The sequence below is a fragment of the Crinia signifera genome, chromosome 7 (assembly GCF_055691185.1).
Source record: "Crinia signifera chromosome 7, ASM5569118v1, whole genome shotgun sequence".
NCBI classification, from domain to species: Eukaryota; Metazoa; Chordata; class Amphibia; order Anura; family Myobatrachidae; genus Crinia; species Crinia signifera.
Genome location: NC_139223.1, coordinates 99,856,044 through 99,882,655, shown reverse-complemented (window position 1 = coordinate 99,882,655; position 26,612 = coordinate 99,856,044). Strand labels below are relative to the sequence as shown.

The 26,612-nt window shown below is 45.4% G+C and overlaps 1 protein-coding gene across 7 annotated transcripts in view; it reads right to left on the bottom strand.

Annotated features, from left to right (window-relative positions):
* The window catches only part of LOC146020418 (coiled-coil domain-containing protein 14-like), a 135,475-nt gene that overhangs the window by 60,956 nt on the left and 47,907 nt on the right, over nt 1–26,612 (bottom strand). For all 7 annotated transcript variants that reach the window (XM_083153533.1, XM_083153539.1, XM_083153538.1 and 4 more), the window contains one exon: nt 25,030–25,171. In XM_083153533.1, coding sequence (XP_083009659.1) covers nt 25,030–25,171 — 142 coding nt within the window. The remainder of the gene's footprint in view (nt 1–25,029; nt 25,172–26,612) is intronic.

The following is a 26,612-nucleotide window of genomic DNA, read 5'->3' as shown; positions in this document are numbered from 1 at the left end:
GGATAGCGGGGTTCACTAAGCAGGAAAAATTTCCTTTTATTTTTCCTTTTTACTCTTATCCCCATCTCTACCCATGTATGTTGTGTTTTATATGTCGCCATTTTAAAAATAAATATTAAAAGTTAATTTTTATGACTAACAATTCTCTACTTTGAGTGCGCCACACTCATGACAGTCTTTTCTTTCCTCTTCAAATTGTGCTCACTGCACCTGACGGCAAATTTATATCCCACCCCCCCTGGCAAATGGGAGGGGGGGGGGGACGGCAGAAGGCAGGGAGATTGAAGCCTCCCTGCCTGTGCCACACAAAGCAACAGGGGGAGAAGGAGGGCTACCTCCCTGAAGAGACAGGGCAGTCGGGGAGGTGGAGGGAGTGCTGCGCTGGTCCCGCTTGTGCATATGTAATGAGCGGGACTCAGTGCAGTGAGTATTAATGAGTGTCTCCCCGCCCCCTGCTGACGTCATGGAAAAAAAGTACATGAATACAAATAGCAAGACCCCTCAAAAAATTAAATGAATGATTTTTTTGACACCAAAAAAAAAAAAAAATGTATTTTAAAAGAACACATTACAGTTCACCTTAAAAAGATGGCGGATGCAAAACGGTGAATCATAGCGAATTAGAGTCAAAACCCCATTGAAATATACCAGCGAATTGCAGTGAGCATGAAACTGAGAACTGGCAAATTAAGCCGCGCCCCCTTTTCGGTCATGCGGAAGTGATCCACCCAAAGATGAACATTCAAATATTTTAAATTTAGAATGGGCCTGAATGACCCGTCTGGTTTGGGAACTAAGAAAAGGATAGAATAAAAACCTTTTCTTCTCTCCTCTCGAGGAACCGGTATAACTACCCCCTTCTTCTCGAGAGATAAGGCAGCTCCCAGAAGAGAAGATCTGAGAGACGCAGTCCTTGGTAAAGGAGTGGTGTCATGAACCTGACTTGGTTCACAGTTATTTCCTGAGGTTTCTATGCCTGTTTGTTTCCTAGCTGCTGCTGTTGCAGCTGCTCTGCATTTTCAGAGATTAGAACTCCTGTGAAGCTCCCTGAGTTCAGCACCAGTCACATGATCCCAGGTAACTCAAGGCATACTTCCTGGTTCTGTCTGCTGCTGCAAGCTGCAGACAATCATGCAATCACCTGGAGGAATATAAGCCAGCTTCCCAGAGTCCTCCTTGCCTTGAACAAATGTTCATTCTGCTTCCTGTGTGGTTACCCCAGAGACAGAGAGTTTTAAGGCTCCTGGCTATCCAGTCTCCAGCGATACCATCTCCAAGTGTCCTGCTGCTACTTACCTGGTTCCTTTCATCTCCAGAGACTCCGGCTAATACCATCCCTGCGGTCGAGTATCAGGTGTCTCGCTGAGCACCTCTCTGGCTCTTAAGCCAGTTACCAATATCAGTGATTTCACCATCTTGTCCTGATCCTGTCGACAGTCCCCGTCAACACCTGGGTTGGCTCACTGTTATTGTGCTCCATAGAGACTATTACATCTCAGTCGACATCCCTGACGTCCACCAGTTGCTGCATTCAAGTATTGTCGCATATACACCTGTTGCCGACATCCTGTGTCGACTATATACTAAAGTACCTCCAGAGACTCTGTTACACTATCCCAGTTATCTACATTGTGTACTGACGACTCCCAGGTCGTCACCTCCAGCTCCCTAGCCGCTCCAGCGATCCCCAGTGGTCTCCAGCGTCTTCCTGTGTTACCCTCGTGTCATCCCCGGCTTCCAGGCCGCATCTCACGGTACTCAGCTCTCCAATACTGTGTACTCCCTGCTATTCACATTCCTCAGTGTCCTCCGTGTTGCTGTATAGCATTCAGTGCCATCGATCACCATCGATGGTTTAAGTACCCCTCAAAAGACTCTTGTGTTTCAAACCCTGCCAAAGCCACAGGGGAACCTGGGCAGAGGGCCGCGACCTGGTCGGCAGTTGCAGCGAAGTCCATATCCCCTTGCGGGGGTCCCTGGTGAATACCACTGTCGGCTTAGACCCCGCGCCTCTGCTTTGGGTCTCAGCCAATCCTCTGTGTCCCCGGCAGGTCGTCTTCCCCCATCCTCCGTGCATGAGTTACGACTACCTCAAACCTCCTTCGTCCTGCTACCCAGCGCCCTCCACTGGTCCACCACGGTCACAGCCGGGAACACAAGGAACCCCGGTGCTGACAGTTTGTTCAAGGCCGATGGACTCGGCTCACGACCCAAGCGTGGGACCAGCGGCTCGTCTAGATGTCTCCGCCCGAATGGGTATCCAAGAAGCCACTCAGCAGTGGATAATGAAGAGTCTCCAGGGAGTATCCACCCGATTGGATACTATACAGCAGTCGTTGACACCTCCTGCGTCGACTGCCCCAAATTTTTTTGCGTCTCCTGTTGGCACTTCCTGTTTGGATGATCTCCAGCAACTCCTGGGTACTTCTAGTCCATGTTCCAATTCAACTCCGGTTGTTCCATTTTCCTGTCCCCGGTCACCCATGAATTGTCTGCGGATTTCCCAGTTCCCTTGTCAAAGGGATTCTGAGCCTCTGAGTGTTCTTCATAGATTGTTGGAACAGCTGCAAAGTCTTCTGTCCACTATTATTCTGCTAATACCAGAGATTCTTCAGAGTACACAAGTTACTGCAAGAAGTTCTGCGCGACCCACTGCAATGAAACAATCTCCTTTTATAAACTCCCTGAGAAATAATCCATTCTCTTCCATGCAGTGTGAAGACAAAGTCAGGAGATTCTCGCATACCAAATGCTCGGAAGCTGAACGTCACCGTCGCAGACAGCTCCACCTATGCTTCTATTGTGGTAGTGCTAGTCACCTTATTAGAGACTGTAACCTCTGTACATCCAGGAAGGGTGACAAGCCTCAATGCTGCAGTGCTCTTATGCATAATACTTCTAAAACATCTGTATCCGTTTCTCCAGTTCCAGAAATGGCACCCAAGTCATTTACTCCAGGTCAGCCTTCTTCCTGTGCCATTATGTCTACACCCTGTGTAGTCCAGGTCCAAGATGGACCATCTGAATGTCCGGATTCAGTTTGTTCCGGTTCCAGCCCGGACTCTGCCTGTCCCAGTGTCGAACTTCAGTCTGATCCTGTTAGTAATGGTCCTCCCATTGTAAACCCAAAAGGAGGTTTAGGTTTAAATTCTTCAATAGACAGTCTACTCCCAACGGATGAAGTTGTTACCACAATCCCAGAGACTTTTTCCATCGCCCCAAGTATCTCACCTGAAGATGTTGCTGTAAGTAGTTCATCATTGTACTTTGAAGATGATTTTGCCCAATTTCGCTGTATTGTCCAAAAAATCCTCGCACAGATGGATTCTGATCCATCAGTGGTCATAACTCCTGCTAACGCAGTTAGGCTTTTACTGCTTTCCTTCAAAGGTAAAGCCTTGGAATGGGCTAATCCCCTCATCGAATCTAAGGATCCCATACTTAGTGACCTCCCGGCATTTCTAAATGCAGTTCAAAGAAAATTCCCTCCAAAACCAGCTCCTTTGGGATCTTTGAAAAGTTCCACCAAGGTCACTAAGAGCTTATCCAATACTGCACCATCACTTTCTGAACAAGATCAAGCTATATTGAATCAAAGCATTTTGCAATTAAAAAATTGGAAGTCTCCCAGTGTACATCAGCGTTCTCAATTTTCTGGAGTATCTAAACTTGAACAAGACCAGGCTCTCCAGGATCCATATATTAAGAGTCATCATATCTCCAGAAATAAAGATATTTCTAAACCCCGGTCCCTTGACTTAAAGATGGGTGAAATTTCACTCTGTCCTTCTGCAGGTCCTTTGAGAAATTCTAGTCCCATAGATGTACCAGCTAACATCACTTCTGTCCCTAAAGAGAAGTATACTGATCATTCAGAGTCTGCAATCTGTATTGGTTCTTCTGCTTTACATTATTTACAGGACTCTCTAACTGATACTTCCAAGAGAGAGGATCATATACGTCCATTAGAATTGGACTCAGATTCCGATTATGACCCAGTTCATGATGAAACTCCCTTCCCGGGAGGTTCTATCCCTCACGACCATGTTTTTCTCCAGGAAGGTGTTCGAGTAAAATCAGTTTTTGTCAATGATGGATGGTCCACCTGTTCCGAAGATGAAAACCATGTTTTGCCTCAGGAAAAAATTAATTGAATTCTACAAGTTGCTATCCAAAAGCCCCTGGCTATCTTACTAGATGTAACTTAAGCTATAGTGGAGTCCTAGCCTCAAGGGCCCGATCCTCCCATCCCTGCCAAGTTCATCGGGGTGTTCGGAGTCCTCCCCTAAAGGGGGAGGTACTGTCATGAACCTGACTTGGTTCACAGTTATTTCCTGAGGTTTCTATGCCTGTTTGTTTCCTAGCTGCTGCTGTTGCTCTGCTCTGCATTTTCAGTGATTAGAACTCCTGTGAAGCTCCCTGAGTTCAGCACCAGTCACATGATCCCAGGTAACTCAAGGCATACTTCCTGGTTCTGTCTGCTGCTGCAAGCTGCAGACAATCATGCAATCACCTGGATGAATATAAGCCAACTTCCCAGAGTCCTCCTTGCCTTGAACAAATGTTCATTCTGCTTCCTGTGTGGTTACCCCAGAGACAGAGAGTTCTAAGGCTCCTGGCTATCCAGTCTCCAGCGATACCATCTCCAAGTGTCCTGCTGCTACTTACCTTGTTCCTTTCATCTTCAGAGACTCCTGCTAATACCATCCCTGCGGTCGAGTATCAGGTGTCTCGCTAAGGACCTCTCTGCGCTGAAGCCAGTTACAAATATCAGTGATTTCACCATCTTGTCCTGATCCTGTCGACAGTCCCCGTCAACACCTGGGTTGGCTCACTGTTATTGTACTCCATAGAGACTATTACATCTCAGTTGACATCCCTGACGTCCACCAGTTGCTGCATTCAAGTATTGTCGCATATACACCTGTTGCCGACATCCTGTGTCGACTATATACTAAAGTACCTCCAGAGACTCTGTTACACTTTCCTAGTTATCTACATTGTGTACTGACGACTCCCAGGTCATCACCTCCGGCTCCCTAGCCGCTCCAGCGATCCCCAGTGGTCTCCAGCGTCTTCCTGTGTTACCCTCGTGTCATCCCCGGCTTCCAGGCCGCATCTCACGGTACTCAGCTCTCCAATACTGTGTACTCCCTGCTATTCACATTCCTCAGTGTCCTCCGTGTTGCTGTATAGCATTCAGTGCCATCGATCACCATCGATGGTTTAAGTACCCCTCAAAAGACTCTTGTGTTTCAAACCCTGCCAAAGCCACAGGGGAACCTGGGCAGAGGGCCGCTACCTGGTCGGCAGTTGCAGCAAAGTCCATATCCCCTTGCGGGGGTCCCTGGTGAATACCACTGTCGGCTTAGACCCCGCGCCTCTGCTTTAGGTCTCAGCCAATCCTCTGTGTCCCCAGCAGGTCGTCTTCCCCCATCCTCCGTGCATGAGTTACGACTACCTCAAACCTCCTTCGTCCTGCTACCCAGCGCCCTCCACTGGTCCACCACGGTCACAGCCGGGAACACAAGGAACCCCGGTGCTGACAAGTGGGAAGAAATCTGCAAGGGGGAGGACCCCTGAGATTTATCTGATATCCTTCTGAAACAATGGAAAATACCCACGGATCTTCTGTGGCTACCTTCCAACTGTCCTGAAATTGCAGGAGGCGACCCCCTACTCTGATCCCAGAATCCCCGTCATGCAGAGGACGCGCTTCTGTCAGTGTTCTGTTGCGCTCTCAGCGTGTATGGACTTCAGCCAGAAGTCACACGCTGGAAAAAACCTGCTACGAAGTCTAATGTTAGAAAACAATAAAAACCTATTCTAACTAATAAAAATTCAAAGAAAAAAAGTGTGGCTGCAACGCAGCCACTCAGCATTGCACCCACTCCTGTGGGCACCTAAAACGAAACTGAAGCATTATGGGATGCAGAGGGAGGAGCCTGCTCCCAAAGAATTGAAGCATAAGTGCCTGGCTCCTGGCGGACCCTACTACATCCCATCGTGGAGCGGTGTCACCGGACTGGACGAAAGAGAAATAGGACTGGCAAAGACTAAGGTGATGAGGGTGGCATGAATTACAAAAATAAGTAGAGACACAGGCAGACCGCAGTACAAAAATAGGTACTTGTTTCCTAGCACGGCGCCCAGAGTTTCTACGTACGGCACCGTAGGGAAATTGCATTTGCGATTTTTTCATGTAACTTTTTTATTTTACACCACAATATCGCATTGCATCGCATGTGTCATGGCCTGGACCAACTGTGTTCCTGGCACTGACCTGGGTGCGCCAGTGGAGGGCGCAGGGAACCAGAAGCGGGGAGGCTTGAGGTAGCTGGAGCTCATGCACGGAGTATAGTTGTGAATGATCTGCCGGGGACACAGAGGATTGGCTGAGACCTAAAGCAGAGGCACGGGGTCTAAGACGACAGCGGTGTTCAGCAGGGACCCCCGCAAGGGGATATGAACTTAGCTGCAACTGCCGACCAGGTCGTGGACCTCTGTCCAGGTTCCTCTGTGACTTTGGCAGGGTTCGATACTCTGGAATCTCTAGAGCTATGATGTTTGTTGGGGTACTAAAACCATCAATAGGGATCGCTGGCACTGAATGCTTGGAAGCAACACGGAGGGCACAGAGGAATATGGGTAGCAGGATGTACAGTATATGGGACTGAGTACCGCGAGATGCGGCCTGGGAGCCGGTCGATGGCATTCGATGGTGATCGCTGGAGATCACTGGGGCGGCCTGGAAGCCGAGAGGTATCGGGCATGGGAACCCACTAGTATCCGGACGCTGAGGAGATAACCTGGGCTGCACAGAGAAGGCTGGATCACACTGCAGATGGAACTCGTGGAGGCTTCTGGCAGGAGTTGAATAACCAGGGACGCTGAGGATGGAACAGGCAACAGTGGGCTCAGGTAACTGGACCTCTGGAGCAAGTGGGGAGTCTTGACAGAAGCTGACGCTGGAGAACTTTTAGGGGAAACTGACGAGTTGTTCAAGACAGGGAGGAGACTGTGAGACAGGCTTTTATCCCTCCAGGTAATGAGGGAATCAGATGCAGGTGTGGGAATTAGCCGCAGCAGCAGCACACAGACCAGGAAGTGAGTTGGAGCTTACCTGGATCATGTGACCCACAATCTGATCAGGGAATACACCTGGAGCTCTAAGTGATGCAGGGGATGACTTGAAAGCAGGAGACATCATGCCAGGGATTACAGACTGTACAGGCAGCAGATCTACGGAGTATATTACCCCAGCGTGCCGGTAAGGGGCGCACGCGAGCGGCATGAGAACCGGGGTTCTTGACAGTACCCCCCCCCCTTTAAGGGTGGGCACCAAACACACTTTGGGCTTGCTCGGATTGTCTCTGTGGAAAGCAGCTTCTTTCTTCTGGACCATAGCCTTTCCAGTTGATGAGATATTGGATGCTTCCATATCGTCTGTGAGAACCCACCACTTTATGGACCTCGAATTCAACCCCTCAATGGGTATAGACTCTGGGGAGCTCAGGAGAAGAACTTTGGAATCGGTTGAGGACAAGAGGTCGCAATAAAGATATGTGGAAGGAATTTGGGATTTTCAAGTAAGGTGGTAGCTTTAATTTGTAAACTACGGGATTGATCGTTTGAATCACAGAGAATGGCCCAATGAACCGTGGGCTGAACTTCATGGACGGAACTGTTAAGCAGAGATTTCTAGTAGAGAGTCATACCGTGTCTCCGGGTTTCAACAGGGGAACTGCTCTCCTTCTATGGTTAGCAAAGAATTTATATCTCTTAGAGGCTTTCTTGAGTGAGACATGGACATTCTTCCAAACTTGGGTGTGGAAGATGCGGCAGGCACTTCCAGAGCTGGTAAAGACTCAAAGACAGGTGGTCGAGGGTGTTGACCGTACACTATGTAGAAAGGAGAGTAGCCAGTAGCTGTATGGTATCTGAAATTGTGGGCAAATTCTGCCCAGGGCAACAGACTAACCCTGTTGTCTTGTGATGAGGAGACATACAGGCGGAGAAATGCCTCGAGATCCTGGTTGACTCTCTCTGTTTGCCCATTGGACTGCGGGTGATACGCTGTGGAAAAGTTCAATTTTACCTTTAGGGCTGAACAAAGAGCTCTCCAAAAGCGGGCCACAAATTGTACTCCACGATCGGAGACAATTTCTGGAGGGAGTCCATGAATTCGGAAGACATGCTGAATGAATATCTGGGCGAGCTTGGGAGCTGAGGGCAGACCAGTCAGTGGGATGAAATGTGCCATTTTGGAGAAACGGTCTACCACCACCCAGATGGTATTACATTCTTGAGACTTTGGGAGCTCGGAAGTGAAGTCCATGGAAATGTGCGTCCAGGGACATGTGGGAATGGGCAACAGAAGGAGAGTACCTGCAGGGGACTGGCGATGGACTTTATGCTGGGCACAGGTAGGACATGAAGCCACGAAATCCTGGACATCTTTTTTCATGTGAGGCCACCAATACCGGCGAAGAATCTCTAGAGTCTTGAGAAATCCTGGATGACCGGAGAAGGGTGAAGCATGAGCCCAGGATAATATCTATGGCTGGAGCTCTGGTGATACAAGCATCTTTCCTCATGGTGGTACAGGGGACACATGAGTAGCAGTGGGACTACATTCACTATTTTCCAGTCCTCTGGGATTACTCCAGTAGCTAGTGACAGGCTGAATAATTCTTTTAGTGATTTTACCAGCTCCCCTTTAAGCTCTTTTAGTATCCTTGGATGAATCTTACCTGGCCACATTGATTTATCCACTTTCGGTGGATAAATATGATTACAATATTAATAATATTGTATCCTTGAGACAAATATATTTCTTGTTACTGGTTTCCTAGAATGGCGCCTACTAAGCAATTTGCTTAGTCGGCTATTCTGCGTAATGAAATCGCATCGCATAAGCCATTTTAGAGCCATGCGATGTGCGATGCGATTTTCCTATGTAATTTATTCACTGCTCTCTCAGCCCCAGGCCATCGCATCGCATCGCATCTGCCTCAAAATCGCATGCGATCACATGTCATTTTATATGGTGTTTTTTTTTATATTGAATTTATTTTATTTTGCAAAAAACTCACATACATATATACATACAGTAACATAATTAGAATTCTCTGGACACCACATCGTCTCCAGTCTCATACCTGTAGTCCTACTACACCAATCTGGTGTCCAGTTTAGTATGTATTTATATTGCACATTATATTACACAACAAAACATTACAATACACGTGTTACATTTGGAAAAGGTATCTAGGCCCCCACCGGTCTCATAATATTGTTGGCCCCTTGTGGAAAACATCGGGAGTCTGTTTCACCTACTTCGCTTACCTACTACGCCTTACCAAAATCATGACTTAGTGTTTATTGTCTTACTTAGTTCCCTAACTGATTTGGTGTTCTTCTATCTTCTGTTTGGAGAATACCCTTACGACATTTATGTCTTTGCAGCTAGTATTTTGCTTGGTCATTCTTTCTTCTAACGTGATTATGAAATTGTGAAACCTTTTCCATTTTCGTTTATTTTTTTCCCCCCAATGGATTTATTTATTATACTATAAATTACAATATTTACTTATCGTGCTTTGCTATGTTCAGTACCTTTACCCTCTTTATTATCTTATTACATTCATTTGTGTGCCATCATTTATATGTAGCGTGTTCCTACCATCCTCCTGTGTCATATAGTTATATTTATTCTGTAATACTAAGCACTTCAAGGCCCAAATCCAGCCTTATTCCATCTGTGCCAAACCTTTGTGTATTCATTCATATTGTTTCTACTAACATAAACAATTTTTTCTTGTGAAACAGTGAGGTTGACCAAGTTTACCCATGCTGCATAATCTGGACCCTCTTTCGCCATCCAAGTTCTTGCTATAAGCAATTTAGCTAAGGCACATGTGTTAACCACATACATTTTATCGTATTTATTTAAACTCCTATCTACACATATCCCCAATAAACAATTTTTTGGCCCCAGAGACCCCCTTGGGGTGTTATATGGTGTTTGATGGCATGACATTAGGTATACAATCATATGATTGTATGTCCCAAAAAATAGGTTTAACTATCCACGCCAACCCGAAGTGTGGCGAGTGGCGGCGGAACGCGATTTTGCGGGACATGCTGTCAGGAACCCCGGTTCTCATGCCGCTTGCGTGCGCCCCTTACCGGCACGCTGGGGTAATATACTCCGTAGATCTGCTGCCGGTACAGTCTGGTGTGTGTCCTCCTGCTTCCAAGTCATCCCCTGCATCACTTAGAGCTCCAGGTGTATTCCCTGATCAGATTGTGGGTCACATGGTCCAGGTAAGCTCCAACTCACTTCCTGGTCTGTGTGCTGCTGCTGTGACTAATTCCCACACCTGCGTCTGATTCCCTCATTACCTGGAGGGATAAAAGCCTGTCTCACAGTCTCTTCCCCGTCTTGAACAACTCGTCAGTTTCCCCTGAGAGTTCTCCAGCGTCAGCTCCTGTCAAGACTCCCCACTTGCTCCAGAGGTCCGGATACCTGAGTCCACTGATGCCTGTTCCATCCTCAGCATCCCTGTTTAATCCATTCCTGCCAGAAGCCTCCACGAGTTCCATCTGCCGTGTGATCCAGCCTTCTCTGTGCAGCCCAGGTAATCTCCTCAGCGTCCGGATACTAGTGGGTTCCCATGCCCGTTACCTCTCAGCTTCCAGGCTGCCCCAGTGATCTCTAGCCATCACCATCAAATACCATCGACCGGCTCCCAGGCCGCATCTCACTACTGTGTACATCCTGCTACCCTATATTCCTCTGTGCCCTCCATGTTGCTTCCAAGCATTCAGTGCCATCGATCCCCATCGATGGTTTTAGTACCTCAACAAACATCATTGCTCTAGAGATTCCAGAGTATTGAACCCTGCCAAAGTGACAGAGGGACCTGGTCGGCAGTTGCAGCTAAGTCTATATCCCGTTGCGGGGGTCCCTGGTGAACACCGCTGTCGGCTTAGACCCCGCTGCTCTGCTTTAAGTCTCAGCTAATCCTCTGTGTCCCGGGCAGGTCATTCACAACTATCCTCCGTGCATAAGCTCCAGCTATCTCAAGCCTCCCCGCTTCCGGTTCCCTGCGCCCTCCACTGGCGCACCCAGTTCAGTGCCGGGAACACAGATAGTCCAGGCCGTGACCGTTTGTTCAAGACCGATGGACTCGGCACACGACCATAGTGTGGGGCCAGCGGCTCTCCAAGATGTCACCTCGCGTATGGAGACGCAAGAAGCGACTCAGCAGCAAGTGATCACGTACCTACAGGAAGTGTCCACTCATCTGGATTCCCTCTAGCAAACTCTACGACCACCACCAGTACATAATCAGCTTGCTACTCATGCCCCAGCATATATCCCTCATCTTCAGCTGCCTACTCCTAGCAAATATGATGGCAATCCTGTAGAGGCTCACTCAACCAATGTGACATCTAATTTGAGATTTTGCCGCACAACTTTCTGACAGCCAGGACCAAGATAGCATACGTCTACATCTAATCATGCACTTGGGTCTCAAAAATCCAAGGACTAAATATAGTATAAATGGCCCTATAATGGAAACTAATGAGGAAGAGAGGGATACACAGTAGGTGTCACTCTTTCAGGTGACTTAAAGGCAGATAGGCAATGTAACAAAGCAATGAAGAAGGCTTGGTTGCATAGGGAGAGAAATCAGCAGTAGAAAGAAATAAGTAATAATGCCACTGTATAGGTCAGTGCTGTTCCACTGGTCACATATTCTCTATTCTTTCTCTCCTGAAGGTTCATCGCCGCACTTCCGCATTTCTGATCTTTTCGTCACGCCTGCGGCTCCCCATTGGACTGCATTGCCGTACCTCCTATTCCCTATGCTCTAACATTCGCACCATAGTAAATTAGGCTGTTTAACTTCGCAAGCTTAAGGTGGTGAAGTTGTACAGCCTGCTTTACTACAGAGCGGGAGTTAGAGCACAGGGAATAAGCTAGCTGAGGTCCATATTAAAATAAATCATTAAGAGGTTCTTTTTTATGCCGGAAGGTGCCAATCATATATAGCATACCCCCGGTGCACAGTGGAACATGTATATGTGCATACCAGAGCCTGCCAGACTGACAGACAGGTGATCCCCACTGTCTTCTGGACAAGCAAAGTGCACATGACATGAAAATTAAACAGCGGGCGCATGGACACTGGACACAACCCGGGGATCACGGAGGGGTGAGATACCGCAAACACAATGCGGTAGCCTAATTGATATAGAATATGGAGAAGAGGTAGTCATTAAAAGCACGCAAATGTGCCGTTAAAGTGGCGGTAAATAGATACATTCACCACGAATGTAAGAGAATCTCCCCCAGAGGTTGAAGTTCCCCATGTCATCAGATGATACATGGTAATGTAGGTGCATTCAAGAATATATATAAATTATGCAGGCAAAGTTGTTGTGCATAGGAGGCAGAGAGAGCTGACTACAAATATTCCATGAAGTCGAAGCAAACAAGGCCATAATTTGGTTTTGTTGATCTGGGTCTATAAATTCAATAAATGGACTCCATTTTCTATAGAAGCAGAGTCCACCCTCTTCCACATTAGGAAGAGTAGATTGTCTTTCTAAGTATAGGGTTTTAACCCCTTCCTGACACAGCCAGTTTTTGCCTTCCTGACAGAGCCCTTTTTTTCAAATCTGACATGTATCACTTAAGTGGGGATAACTTTTTTTTGCTTTTACTTATCCCAGTGATTTTGAGATTGTTTTTTCGCGACACATTGTACTTCAAATTAGTGGTAAATTTCGGTCGATACAGTCTGTGTTTTTTTGTGAAAAATACCAAAATGCCGTAAAAAAATGGAAAATTTAGCAATTTGCAAAATGTTAAATTTTCTGCTTGTGAGACAAATAATCATACCACTCAAAATAGTTAATAACTAACATAGACCATATGTCTACTTTATGTTTCCATCATTATTTCAACTTCCTTTTAATTTTTTTGGACACTAGGAGGCTTACAATATGAATAGCAAATTCTCAAATTTTCAAGAAAATTTCAAACACTGATTTTTTTAGGGACCAGTTCAGTTCTGATGTGACTTTGAGGGGCTTGTATGTGAGACACCCCCATAAATGATGCCATTTCAAAAACTGCACCCCTCACAGTATTCAAAACAGCATTTTGGAAGTTTGTTAACCCTTTAGGTGTTTCACAGGAATTAAAACAAAGTGTAGGTGAAATTTCAAAATTTCATTTTTTTTGCAGATTTGCAATTTTAATACATTTTTCTAAGGAACACAGTAGATTTTACTAGAGAAATGTGACTAAAAATTGATTCCCCCAATTCTTTTGTTTTCATAAATATCCTATATGTGGCCCTAGTGTGCACGTTGACCAAACCACAGGCTTCATAATGGAAGGAGCACCTACTTGATTTTGGAGCCTCCTTTTTATGAGATTATTTTTTTAGGCACCATGTAGGTTTCTAGGCACCATAAGATGCTAAAATTTAGGAACCCCCCCACAAGTGACCCCATTTTGCAAACTACACCCCTCAGGGAATTCATCTAGGGGTATAGTGTACATTTCAAACCCCCAGGGGTTTCACCAATTTTGATACAACTGGGCTGTGCAAATGAAAAATTACATTTTTTACACAAAAATGCAGTTCTGGCTCAAAATTTTTCATTTTCACAAGGAATGAAGGAGACAAAGCACCCCAAAATCTGTGCCCCAATTTCTCCCGAGTACGGCAATGCCTCACATGTGACCAAAAAATACCATTTGGGTGCATGGCAGGACTCAGAAGGGAAGGAGTGATTTTTGGATTTTGCAGCTCAGATTCTGGTGGAATGTTGGTGGGTGCTATGTCGCATTAGCAAGACCCCCCAAGCACCAATACAGTGGAACCCCCCCCAAAAGTGACCCCATTTTGCAAACTACACCCCTCAGGGAATTCATCTAGGGGTATAGTGTACATTTCAAACCCCCAGGGGTTTCACCAATTTTGATACAACTGGGCTGTGCAAATGAAAAATTACATTTTTTACACAAAAATGCAGTTCTGGCTCAAAATTTTTCATTTTCACAAGGAATGAAGGAGACAAAGCACCCCAAAATCTGTGCCCCAATTTCTCCCGAGTACGGCAATGCCTCACATGTGACCAAAAAATACCATTTGGGTGCATGGCAGGACTCAGAAGGGAAGGAGTGATTTTTGGATTTTGCAGCTCAGATTCTGGTGGAATGTTGGTGGGTGCTATGTCGCATTAGCAAGACCCCCCAAGCACCAATACAGTGGAACCCCCCCACAAGTGACCCCATTTTGCAAACTACACCCCTCAGGGAATTCATCTAGGGGTATAGTGTACATTTCAAACCCCCAGGGGTTTCACCAATTTTGATACAACTGGGCTGTGCAAATGAAAAATTACATTTTTTACACAAAAATGCAGTTCTGGCTCAAAATTTTTCATTTTCAGAAGGTATGAAGGAGAAAAAGCACCCCAAAATCTGTGCCCCAATTTCTCCCGAGTACGGCAATGCCTCATGTGTGACCAAAAAGTGGCAGGACTCAGAAGGGAAGGAGTGATATTTGGATTTTGCAGCACAGATTCTGGTGGAATGTTGGTGGGTGCTATGTCGCATTAGCAAGACCCCCAAAGCACCAATACAGTGGAACCCCCCCACAAGTGACCCCATTTTGCAAACTACACCCCTCAGGGAATTCATCTAGGGGTATAGTGTACATTTCAAACCCCCAGGGCTTTCACCAATTTTGATACAACTGGGCAGTGAAAATGAAAAATTACATTTTTTTACACAAAAATGCAGTTCTGGCTCAAAATTTTTCATTTTCAGAAGGTATGAAGGAGAAAAAGCACCCCAAAATCTGTGCCCCAATTTCTCCCGAGTATGGCAATGCCTCACATGTGACCAAAAAATACCATTTGGGTGCATGGCAGGACTCAGAAGGGAAGGAGTGATTTTTGGATTTTGCAGCTCAGATTCTGGTGGAATGTTGGTGGGTGCTATGTCGCATTAGCAAGACCCCCCAAGCACCAATACAGTGGAACCCCCCCACAAGTGACCCCATTTTGCAAACTACACCCCTCAGGGAATTCATCTAGGGGTATAGTGTACATTTCAAACCCCCAGGGGTTTCACCAATTTTGATACAACTGGGCTGTGCAAATGAAAAATTACATTTTTTACACAAAAATGCAGTTCTGGCTCAAAATTTTTCATTTTCACAAGGAATGAAGGAGACAAAGCACCCCAAAATCTGTGCCCCAATTTCTCCCGAGTACGGCAATGCCTCATGTGTGACCAAAAAGTGGCAGGACTCAGAAGGGAAGGAATGATATTTGGATTTTGCAGCTCAGATTCTGGTGGAATGTTGGTGGGTGCTATGTCGCATTAGCAAGACCCCCCAAGCACCAATACAGTGGAACCCCCCACAAGTGACCCCATTTTGCAAACTACACCCCTCAGGGAATTCATCTAGGGGTATAGTGTACATTTCAAACCCCCAGGGGTTTCACCAATTGTGGTACAACTGGGCAGTGAAAATGAAAAATTAAATTTTTTTACACAAAAATGCAGTTCTGGCTCAAAATTTTTCATTTTCAGAAGGTATGAAGGAGAAAAAGCACCCCAAAATCTGTGCCCCAATTTCTCCCGAGTACGGCAATGCCTCACATGTGACCAAAAAATACCATTTGGGTGCATGGCAGGTCTCAGAAGGGAAGGAGTGATTTTTGGATTTTGCAGCTCAGATTCTGGTGGAATGTTGGTGGGTGCTATGTCGCATTAGCAAGACCCCCCAAGCACCAATACAGTGGAACCCCCCCCACAAGTGACCCCATTTTGCAAACTACACCCCTCAGGGAATTCATCTAGGGGTATAGTGTACATTTCAAACCCCCAGGGGTTTCACCAATTTTGATACAACTGGGCTGTGCAAATGAAAAATTACATTTTTTACACAAAAATGCAGTTCTGGCTCAAAATTTTTCATTTTCAGAAGGTATGAAGGAGAAAAAGCACCCCAAAATCTGTGCCCCAATTTCTCCCGAGTACGGCAATGCCTCATGTGTGACCAAAAAGTGGCAGGACTCAGAAGGGAAGGAGTGATATTTGGATTTTGCAGCACAGATTCTGGTGGAATGTTGGTGGGTGCTATGTCGCATTAGCAAGACCCCCAAAGCACCAATACAGTGGAACCCCCCCACAAGTGACCCCATTTTGCAAACTACACCCCTCAGGGAATTCATCTAGGGGTATAGTGTACATTTCAAACCCCCAGGGGTTTCACCAATTTTGATACAACTGGGCAGTGAAAATGAAAAATTACATTTTTTTACACAAAAATGCAGTTCTGGCTCAAAATTTTTCATTTTCAGAAGGTATGAAGGAGAAAAAGCACCCCAAAATCTGTGCCCCAATTTCTCCCGAGTACGGCAATGCCTCACATGTGACCAAAAAATACCATTTGGGTGCATGGCAGGACTCAGAAGGGAAGGAGTGATTTTTGGATTTTGCAGCTCAGATTCTGGTGGAATGTTGGTGGGTGCTATGTGGCATTAGCAAGACCCCCGAAGCACGGTGAAATTATGAACCTAATAATCCATAGATGTGTGGTATATTTTAAAACACTCCTTTATACATAGGCCGGGTTTGTCGGGGCAAGTGTCACACAGAAAAATAGTTTGCTTTCTTATTCCCTTTTTATAGCAAACTTTGCACCTTTTTTGTGTCCTGCCCTTTTTTCCAGTGGAGGGGATTTCATCAGGAAAATGCTGCCCTGGTACAATACGGGGGCCAGTACTAAAAGTACTGGGGCCCTCTGCCTGCTGGTTCCCAAATATTAGGCCCTTTATGACTTCCTCTTGAAAGTGCATAAATGTCCCCCTCTGGCCGGTAGAACGGAATAGCACGTAAGCGTTATACAGTGCCATCTGGATGATATACACGGCCAGCTTCTTGTACCAGATTTTTGTTTTCCGCAGGGCACTGTACGGCTTCAGTACCTGATCTGAAAGATCCACTCCGCCCATGTACCTATTGTAATCCAGGATACAATTAGGTTTTGAGGTGTGGGTACTGGTACCTCGTACAGGGACGGAGGTGGTACTGTCTCCGTGAATTGTTGTCAGTATAAGGACATCCCTCTTGTCCATATATTTGACCAACAACATATTTTCGGTGCATATTCCCCTGCTTTCACCCCTTCTCATTACTTGGGCAATGTGCGTTTTTGGGAGGCCTCTTTGGTTCTTGCGCACAGTACCGCAAGCTGCTGTACCTCTTGAACCAAGGGCCTTAAACAGGGGGATGCTAGTGTAAAAGTTATCCACATAGAGGTGATAACCTTTATCCAGGAAGGGGTGCACTAAATCCCAGACAATTTTTCCACTAACACCTACGAGGGAGGGGGGGCATTCTGGCGGTTCAATTCTTGAATCCTTCCCTTCATATACCCTAAACATGTGGGTGTACCCTGAGGTGCTTTCACACAGCTTATACATTTTTATGCCATACCTTGCCCTCTTACTGGGAAGGTACTGGCGGAATTTAACCCTTCCTTTAAAATGTATAAGGGACTCGTCAATACAAATAAATTTTTCAGGGATGTACATCTCTGCAAATTTGGCACTGAAATGATCAATGACCGGCCTGACTTTGAATAGCCGGTCAAAGGTGGGATCATCTCTGGGTGGGCATTGTGCATTATCGTTGTAATGCAAAAATTTAAGGATCATCTCAAAACGAGCCCGAGTCATGGCCATACGGTAAAATGGGGTGCTGTACAGAACATCTGTACTCCAATATTGCCTAATTTCTGGCTTTTTTACTATGCCCATATGAAACACCAGACCCCAAAACGTCATCATCTCTACTGCATCTACAGGGGTCCACCTAGCAAATGATGACGTGGGGTTTTGAGCAATAAACTGCTGGGCATATAAATTAGTTTGGTCCACCATTAAATTTATAAAATCATCAGAGAAAAATAATTTGAAAAAGTCAATTTCTCTGAGACCTGTGGAATCAAATTGGATTCCTGGCATGGCCAAAAACTCAGGAACCTGGGGCTCAAAATTGTCTGGTGGTGGGGTCCATACGAGATCAATTATTGGGGGGGGGGCTCAGCTGCTCTACGGGGGCGTCTTTGAGGGGGTCCCTCATCACTAGAGGAGGAAGAGGAGCTTAAGATGAATCCTTCAAATTCCCCGCTTGCCTCACTGGCTGTGTCAGAGTCAGAGGCAAGCATGGCATATGCCTCCTCCGCTGAATACATTCTTCTGGATGACTGGGATGACATTTGGGATGACATTTGGGATGCCATTTTTATTTTTGTGTTTCTGGTAGTGAAATGTTTCAACACGTGTATAGTGTAGGGGGGGTACAAACTTTATTTCAACCAGGGGGGTATGTAGTGTGTAGTGTGTATGTAGTGCAGAAAAAAAAAATACTTTATACAGGAATTTGATCCCAATAAAAAAAAAAAAAAAATTGATGGGGTTAAAAAAAAAAAAAAATTTGAAGGGGTTAAAAAAAAAAAAAAGGTCCTGCGCCAAAAATTGAGCACAGATGTTGGTCAGTAACGTCCGTCACTGAACAGCGCTCAAAGGCAACAGGAATTTGATCAAAAAAAAAAATAGATCAACCCTGTGCCGAAAAAGCTGATCAGTGATGTACGTCACTGATCAGCGCACAGTGACCACAGGACACCCACAAAATCACAGTGTGTGTAAAAAAAAAATTAAAAAAAGACCCCACAGCACCCTCAAAAAAAAAAAAAAGGTGATCACTGATGCGACACTGATTACCAGTGAGGGGCAGCAGGTGCACAACCTTTGGTGCAACTGACTGTGCAACTGGCAGCAACTGACAGGTATATATAAAAAAAAAAAAAACCTCTGCACCCCCAAAAAGTTGCTGATCACCTCAGATATAGTGATCAGCACAAAAGGCGGGGGCAGCAGACACAAAATATAGCACTCTCTATCACTCTATCTCTCTCTATCTCTCACTATCTATCACTCTATGACACTGCAGCAGCAGCACTGACAGTTATATATATAAGAAATAACCCCTGCACCCCCAAAAAGTTGCTGGGGGTGCACAAAAGGGGGGCAGCAGACACAAAATATAGCACTCTCTATCACTCTCTGTCACTATCTCTCTCTATCTCTCACTATCTATCACTCTATGACACTGCAGCAGCAGCACTGACAGGTATATATATTAAAAAAAAAACCTGCGCCCCCAAAAAGTTGCTGATCAGTTAATTTATACTGATCAGCACAAAAGGGGGGGCAGCAGTCAGTTATATAAAAAATATATAGCACAATCTGTCACTATCTCTCTATCTATAACTCTATCACACTGCAGCAGCACAAAATATAGCACTGTCACTAGCCCTCTCTATCTCTCTCTATCTCTCTCTATAACGCTATCACACTGCAGCAGCACAACACAGGAAGTCACAAGTAGTAACAGGATCCAGGAAGCATCCAGCACGCTACAAGCAGTGATCAGGTAAGTATTTGCAAGGATCAGGTCAGTATACTACGGCAGATAGGCACGGTGACCGCACTGCACGCAATTCCAGACCGGAATGGCGTCTGCAGTGCAGTCACCGTTAGTTTAAATCCCCCTCCATGGCTGTGATTGGTTCGTCGGTCCGACGAACCAATCACGGCCTTTGGGGGCGGGCGGGGTGAGGTGGGGTGACATCAGTGTCACCCTTACACCCCGTGGTGATTGGTGCTGTACTTTACAGCACCAATCACCTCCGATCCCTGTGTCACCGGCGAACGTTATTCGCCGGTGACACAGAAAACGCTGTAATTGGCTGTTCACACTGAACAGCCAATCACAGCGATCGCCGACGGGGGACAGCAGACATGTTTAAACTGTCACCGCGTCTATAGACGCGGTGACAGTTTAAAGCCATGACGTACATTTACGCCATGTGTCGGGAAGTACTTCCCGACCATGACGTAAATGTACGTCAAATGTCGGGAAGGGGTTAAGGATGTGAGCGGCGAGCGTGCATCGTGTCAAGTCTGGGTGGAGACCGAATGGACCAATTGGTGAGTATAAGCTTTTTTCTGATAGTTAGGATTAAACATAATAATGGGATCAAATATTTTTGTTTCTTGGTGAGGTGCCAAACAGAAAAGCTAGCGGATCTAATGTCAGTTGCGACTTAAAGGTGGTATTAATAAACCCCAAAGTTTTGTACCAGAACTTTTTAATCTTTGGACATGTCCAAAAACAATGCATGAGTAGTGCCACGGAGGCACCTCACTTCAAGCATTTCGGGGAAGAGTCAGGAACCATGTGGTCCCTCTGCCAAGGAGGTATATAGGCCCTGTGCAGAAAGCGCACATGCGTCTCCTGCAGTTTTGCAGAATGTACAAATTTAAGAATATTAGGAAGACTATAGTGCAGTCCTTCAGTATTATTGGCCTAATAAGGTCAGATTCCCAAGATGACACTCCAAGCGCCCAGAGCTTAATTGGACACAGAGGGAGAAATTCCCAATACAACAATTTGATCCTATATGGAGCAATAGAAACCATGGCGGCCAGAGAGGTGAGATGATCCAGAGTCAGTGATGTGTCATAGGGAGGGGGCAACTTGCAAGTAGTTGAAGAAATCTGAATTAGCGACATAGAATTTATCAACCAAGGAGGCAAAGGATAGGACAACACCCCCAGGGTCAAATACATCTCTGAACAAAATTATACCTTTTTTCTGCCACAAGACTACCCTCCGGTTATCCTGAGCAACCGGGAAACAAGGATTGCCACAAAAGGTAAGGAACCGGGAATGAGCTGGGTGCCTCTTCAATAGCTTGTTTCCAGACCACCACGCCAAATATGCGACTTTGCCTTCGCAGGTAGCAAAGACCTGGGCGTATGTAGTAAAGCTGACAGGGTATAGGATCGAAGAGAGTCTTGTTGGAGACCAAGGCTAGTGTAAGTAGACCGTTCCAAGAGCCAATCCCCAGGCTTTAATATCGGGTACCGCCATACCTGGTGAAACGCGTTGGTTGACTAAGAGGATTTCCCTTATCCAGTTCTGAACCTTGCCACTCTTTCACTATCGGAGTCTATTTACGACCATCAGTAACCATCTGGTAATTTTCATCTGAGGCTCATCCATGCCCTAACCCAGATAGAGGTGATACTCCATAATATACCTACCGCGGGCCACTTTGGTAATAAGGAGACACCATAGGAAAGGACCCAGTAAATAGTGGAATCTACAAATACGGTACCATATGAACTGGACTACAATCCTCTTTTTAAACTGCCTAAAATCCCCCCCCACCCCCACTTTTTTCATAACTATGGTATGACATGTCAAACGTTTTATGTTTTTAATAAATAACGTTGTAATTTTTTACCCTATTGGCACTTATATCATTATCATTCATTGTTTATTGCAGTGTACCCCCTTGTTTTCTCTGTATCTAGAAGGGGGCTGACTACCCCCTATTTCACACTGCAGCCTGACAAGGCACCTCATATCTATTGCGCCCCTTACACCAGTTGGTAACTCGTTACCCACTACCCACACGGGTGCCTCTTCAATAGCTTTTTTCCAGACCACCAGGCAAAATATGCGCTCCAAAATAATGGATGCAACTTTGCCTTCGCAGATAGCAAAGACCTGGGCATATGAAGTAAAGCTGACAGAGTATGGGATTGAAGAGAGACTTGTTCGAGACCAAGGATAGTGTAAGTAGACCGTTCCGAGAGAAAATCCCAAATTTATCTAAAGGCTGTGGCCTTCGAAAAGGCTTTAATATCGGGTACCGCCATACCTCCATCCCCACTTTGCAGCTTCAGTTTAGGTAATGCTATCCCCCCAGAGGAATTTAGAAAATATTTTCTTGCAGCATTTGATATCAGATGGCTTGGGGTACATTGGAAGCATTTGTAGAGCATACGACAATTTTGGAAATATGATACTCTTCAGGACGGCTACTCTTCCCTGTAGGGAAATTGGCATGTTGACCCAGGATTGGAGAAGTGTGTCTATTTTCGTAAATACCGGAGTGTAATTTATTGAATACAGTTTATTTATCTCTGAGGGTATCCATATTCCCAGACATTTCAGCGAGGGGTTATTAAAGTTTAAAGTCAGAAAGTACGGGGGGGGGGGGGAGAAAAAGAAGCAAGTAGATGCGGCAGCATTCAGGGGCAGGAGCTCTGACTTATCAGTGTTTATTCAATAGCCTGAAAAGGATCCAAACTTACGGATCAACTGCATTATAGCCGGAATTGATGTTAAGGGGTTACTAACAAATAGCAGCATCTCATCTGCGAATAGCACGAGTTTCAGCTCTCTGGATGCTACATTAATACCAGCAAAATTGGGCAAAACCCTCAGAGCAATAGCCAGCGGTTCAATAGCGAGCACGAATAGTAGTGGGCATAATGGGCATCCCTGCCTTGTACCAGGTGAGAGATGGATGGGTTCCGAAAAGTAACTATTACAAACAAGACTAGAGGTGGAGCCCAAATAGAGGGATTTCAAAATATTAATTAGACTCGAAGGGAAGTTAAACTTGGTAAGTGTGTGAAAGATATGGTCCCAAGAGACCATATCAAAGGCCTTTTCGGCATCTAATGCAAGGAATAAAAGAGGCCTCAGTAGATTTATGCGCAGATAACCAATGCATTGTCGATATTACTTTTCAGATATTGGATGTGGAGTGTCTCCCCACTATAAACCCCATCTGATCTGTATGGACTATGTTAGGAAGAAGGTGCTTAATGCGATTAGAAAGTATGAAAATAAAAAATTAGAATCTACATTTAAGAGGGATATGGGCCTGTAGGATCCTGGAAGATGCAGATCTTGACCTGGTTTGGGAAGCAGACGAATAATAGCATCATTAAAATGGAATAGCTCTAGAAGTGATAATGTTATTAAAAGCGGCAGTCAATTGGGGCACTAATCTAGGTAAGAGGATTCTATAGAATTCCCCTGAAAAGCCATGTGGGCCTGGGGATTTTAAAGGTTTCAATCTCTTAATGGCTGCCTCCACTTCTTGGGGATCTATAGGGGAACCTCATCCTGCGTAAGGGTGTGTATCTTAATATTTTCCCTGAAAGTTCGTTCCTTATCGACATCATGGGGGGTTGGGAGTATATATCTGCGTAAAATGAGGATAACACAGCAGCAATGTCAGAGCCAGATCCAGCCAGAGAACCATCTGGGCATCTAATAGTTTGAATAATAGCTGATGGCGCAGTTGCGTTTAATAGACTGGACAGAAGACGACCAGTTTTATTACCGAATTTGTGGAATAGATGGTCTCTGTAGAAGGAATATCTGTCTCCCATGGCTGCTAAGAGTGGATCAAAACTTGCCTTCGCATTTGTATAGTTTATTTTATTTTATTAGCGAGAGACGGGGATTGTTTATAATTTTGATACGACACTGACAGAGCAGATTGAAGAGTTTTGTATTTAGCGACCGACTCCCTCTTTTGCTGGGAAACATATTGAATAATGCGTCCTCTAAGAACTGCTTTCGCTGTCTGCCAGAATCGAGTCGGATCACTATCCAAAACCTTCAATTTATCCATCTTGAACTCCTCCCAGAATGCCTCTAGTCCATGGGTGGGGAACCTTTTTTTTGCCAAGGGCCATTTGTATGGGGAAAAAATCCTTCGGGGGGCCATATGTAAAAATGTATCTTACAAATTGTCCTACTGCAGCCGTCCCACGCACTGGTGGCTGTCGCTGAATAGAACTGAACAGTCTCCGGCTGCTGTTGATTAAGAGGAATCTTGATTAAGAGAACTACCGACCTCTTGCGAACATTCTCCTGTACTTGACTCCTGGCAAAGCAGCCAGGCGGGCCCCTGAGACCGGCTACAGGGGCCGCATACGGCCCCTGGGCCTAAGGTTTCCCACCCCTGCTCTAGTCGGTTACGAAAGCCAAGTGAGGAAGCAAGGTGTGATGTTAAGCGCCATAAACAAAAGTTACCCACATCTAGAAAAAGGGATAGGGAAAACCAGATAAGGGAGTGGTCAGAGAGACACATTGGTTCTATCTGAGCCTCTATACAATTAGCTAGCATACCCTAGAGATAAGAATATAATCTATTCGGGATAAAGATCCGTTAGCTGCCAATAAACATGTAAACTCCTGATCTGTAGGATGAAGCGCTCTTCAGGAATCTAGAAGGGCCAATTGTTCAGTCAAAAAAGGGACTCCTACTCTGGGAGGGGTTCTGGCATGTGAATTAGAGTTAGTGTCTTAATATGCAGATGATATAACATTAAAATCCCATCCCAAAATGATCCGGTGAGGGATATATGGGGCTAGAATAGTTAAAAGATAGAAAAAGGTATTTGAGCCTGTATTAGGAGCGTAGATGTTCATAAAAATATATCTAACAGAGTGAATTTTTAAATCTGCCAATATATATCTGCTTCCCGGGTCAATTATGGTGTTGGAGATTTCAATAGGCAATCATTTCTTGGCTAAAATAGTAACACCGCAGGCCTTAGAGGAAAAGGGAGCTGACGCTAAAACGCCTGAGCCCAACATATTTAGCTTAGCACATTCTGGTTGGAGCAGATGAGTCTCCTGTAACATCACAATATCAATTGCATTGCAATTGATATTGTGCACACACACATACATATATATATATATATATATATATATATATATATATATATATATATTATATATATATATATATATATACTGTGTATATATATATATACACACACACCTGGTCTCGGCGTTGCTAGGTGGGGAATAGGAAAGGAGGTGTGACTGCTGCTCTTTCTAGCGTAGTTAACTACTTGGTGCACAGCTCGTGCACTCCACCATATCCCTCCTTTTCCTCCCAAGGCCCCAGAGTCAACCAGAATGAAAGAAAAATTGCAGTGTTGCACCTCTGAATCAGGCAGATGGTCTTCAGCATTTGTTAAACATGATAGAGACGGTCATAACATTTGGTTGTACCAAAGATCGCTTACCTCCGAAGCTGAGCGTTCTCGCTTCGTAAGGGCTGCAGAGCGATTGCAATTTCTGCTTGTACACTGCTGCTTCCCACTACACTTGGCAGCAGAAACATGATTTGTTCCAACTCATTAACCAGACGCAGTGTTTCCCCATCATCTGTAAGCACAGGGAATTGGGAGACAGATTTTGCATTATATGGCTTTGGATGATTAACAAAAGGTTTGAGAAGTCATATTACAGTACATCAACATTATTCCAACACCCCCTGGCTTAACCTACCCAACTTTCATAAATTACAGAGAGAATGAGAGCGAGAGAGAGAATGAGAGAGAGGCCAGTATTCAATGCCTCTGATTCTCCATATTTTCTGGGGAATCAGTCAATTCCCCGGGTTTACAGGGAATTTTCTCACTGGAAAAACAATTCGCCCTATTCAATGGACACAATTCTCTGCAAATGAAGAGCGAATGTCTGGCGATTCTCTGTTTGTGATTCTCCGCGATTCGCCAGTGGTTTTCAATGGGGTTTTTAGTGGAATTCACCGAGAGTGTATTCAATGCTGAAGTGGAGAACTGCTTTCTCCAGTGATTTTCCCTAGATTCTCCATTTTACATTCGTCATCTTTTTCTGGAGAACTGGAATGTGATCTTTGAAAATAAAGCGTTTTTTTTATTTTTATATTTTGGTGTCAAAAAATCAGATTTTTTTTCTGTGAAGGGGCATGCTATTTTGTGCTTGCAGCAAATGAATATTTTTTTTTTAAACAATATATATATATATATATATATATATATATTTTACACATTCACCAGCAGGGGGCCGAGCCGGGAGCCGCTCATTAATATTCATATATTCACTGCACACTCGTCCCGATAATTACACATGCACGATCGGGACCAGTGTGTAGCGGCTCCCTAACACAGCCGCCTGCCAGCTCTGGGGGCTCTCCCTCTGTCCCCCTTAGCCCTCCTTCACCCCCGCAGTGTCCGGCGCAGGCAGGGAGGCTTCCATCTCCCTGCCTGCAGCCGTCCCCCAGCTCCCCGGCGACATTGCCAGGGGCAGAGAGCCCCTGAGGCGTTGAATAGGGAGAACGGGCGGCTGCCCGGCGAATCTCCCTACAGGGAGAATTGGGGAGAAAGTGCAGGGAATCCTACACAGGATTCGCTGCAGCTCCCCAGAGCAAACATTGAATACCTGCCATTCTCTCTCTCTTACTCTCTCTCATATTTCTCTCTCTCAGTCTCTCATATTCTCTCTCTCTCAGTCTCTCATATTCTCTCTCTCTCAGTCTCTCAGTCTCTCTCACTCTCAGTCTCTCTCACTCTCAGTCTCTCTCACTCTCAGTCTCTCTCACTCTCAGTCTCTCTCACTCTCAGTCTCTCTCACTCTCAGTCTCTCTCACTCTCAGTCTCTCTCAGTCTCTCTCACTCTCAGTCTCTCTCAGTCTCTCTCACTCTCACTCTCTCTCACTCTCAGTCTCTCTCACTCTCAGTCTCTCTCACTCTCAGTCTCTCTCACTCTCAGTCTCTCTCACTCTCAGTCTCTCTCACTCTCAGTCTCTCTCACTCTCAGTCTCTCTCACTCTCAGTCTCTCTCA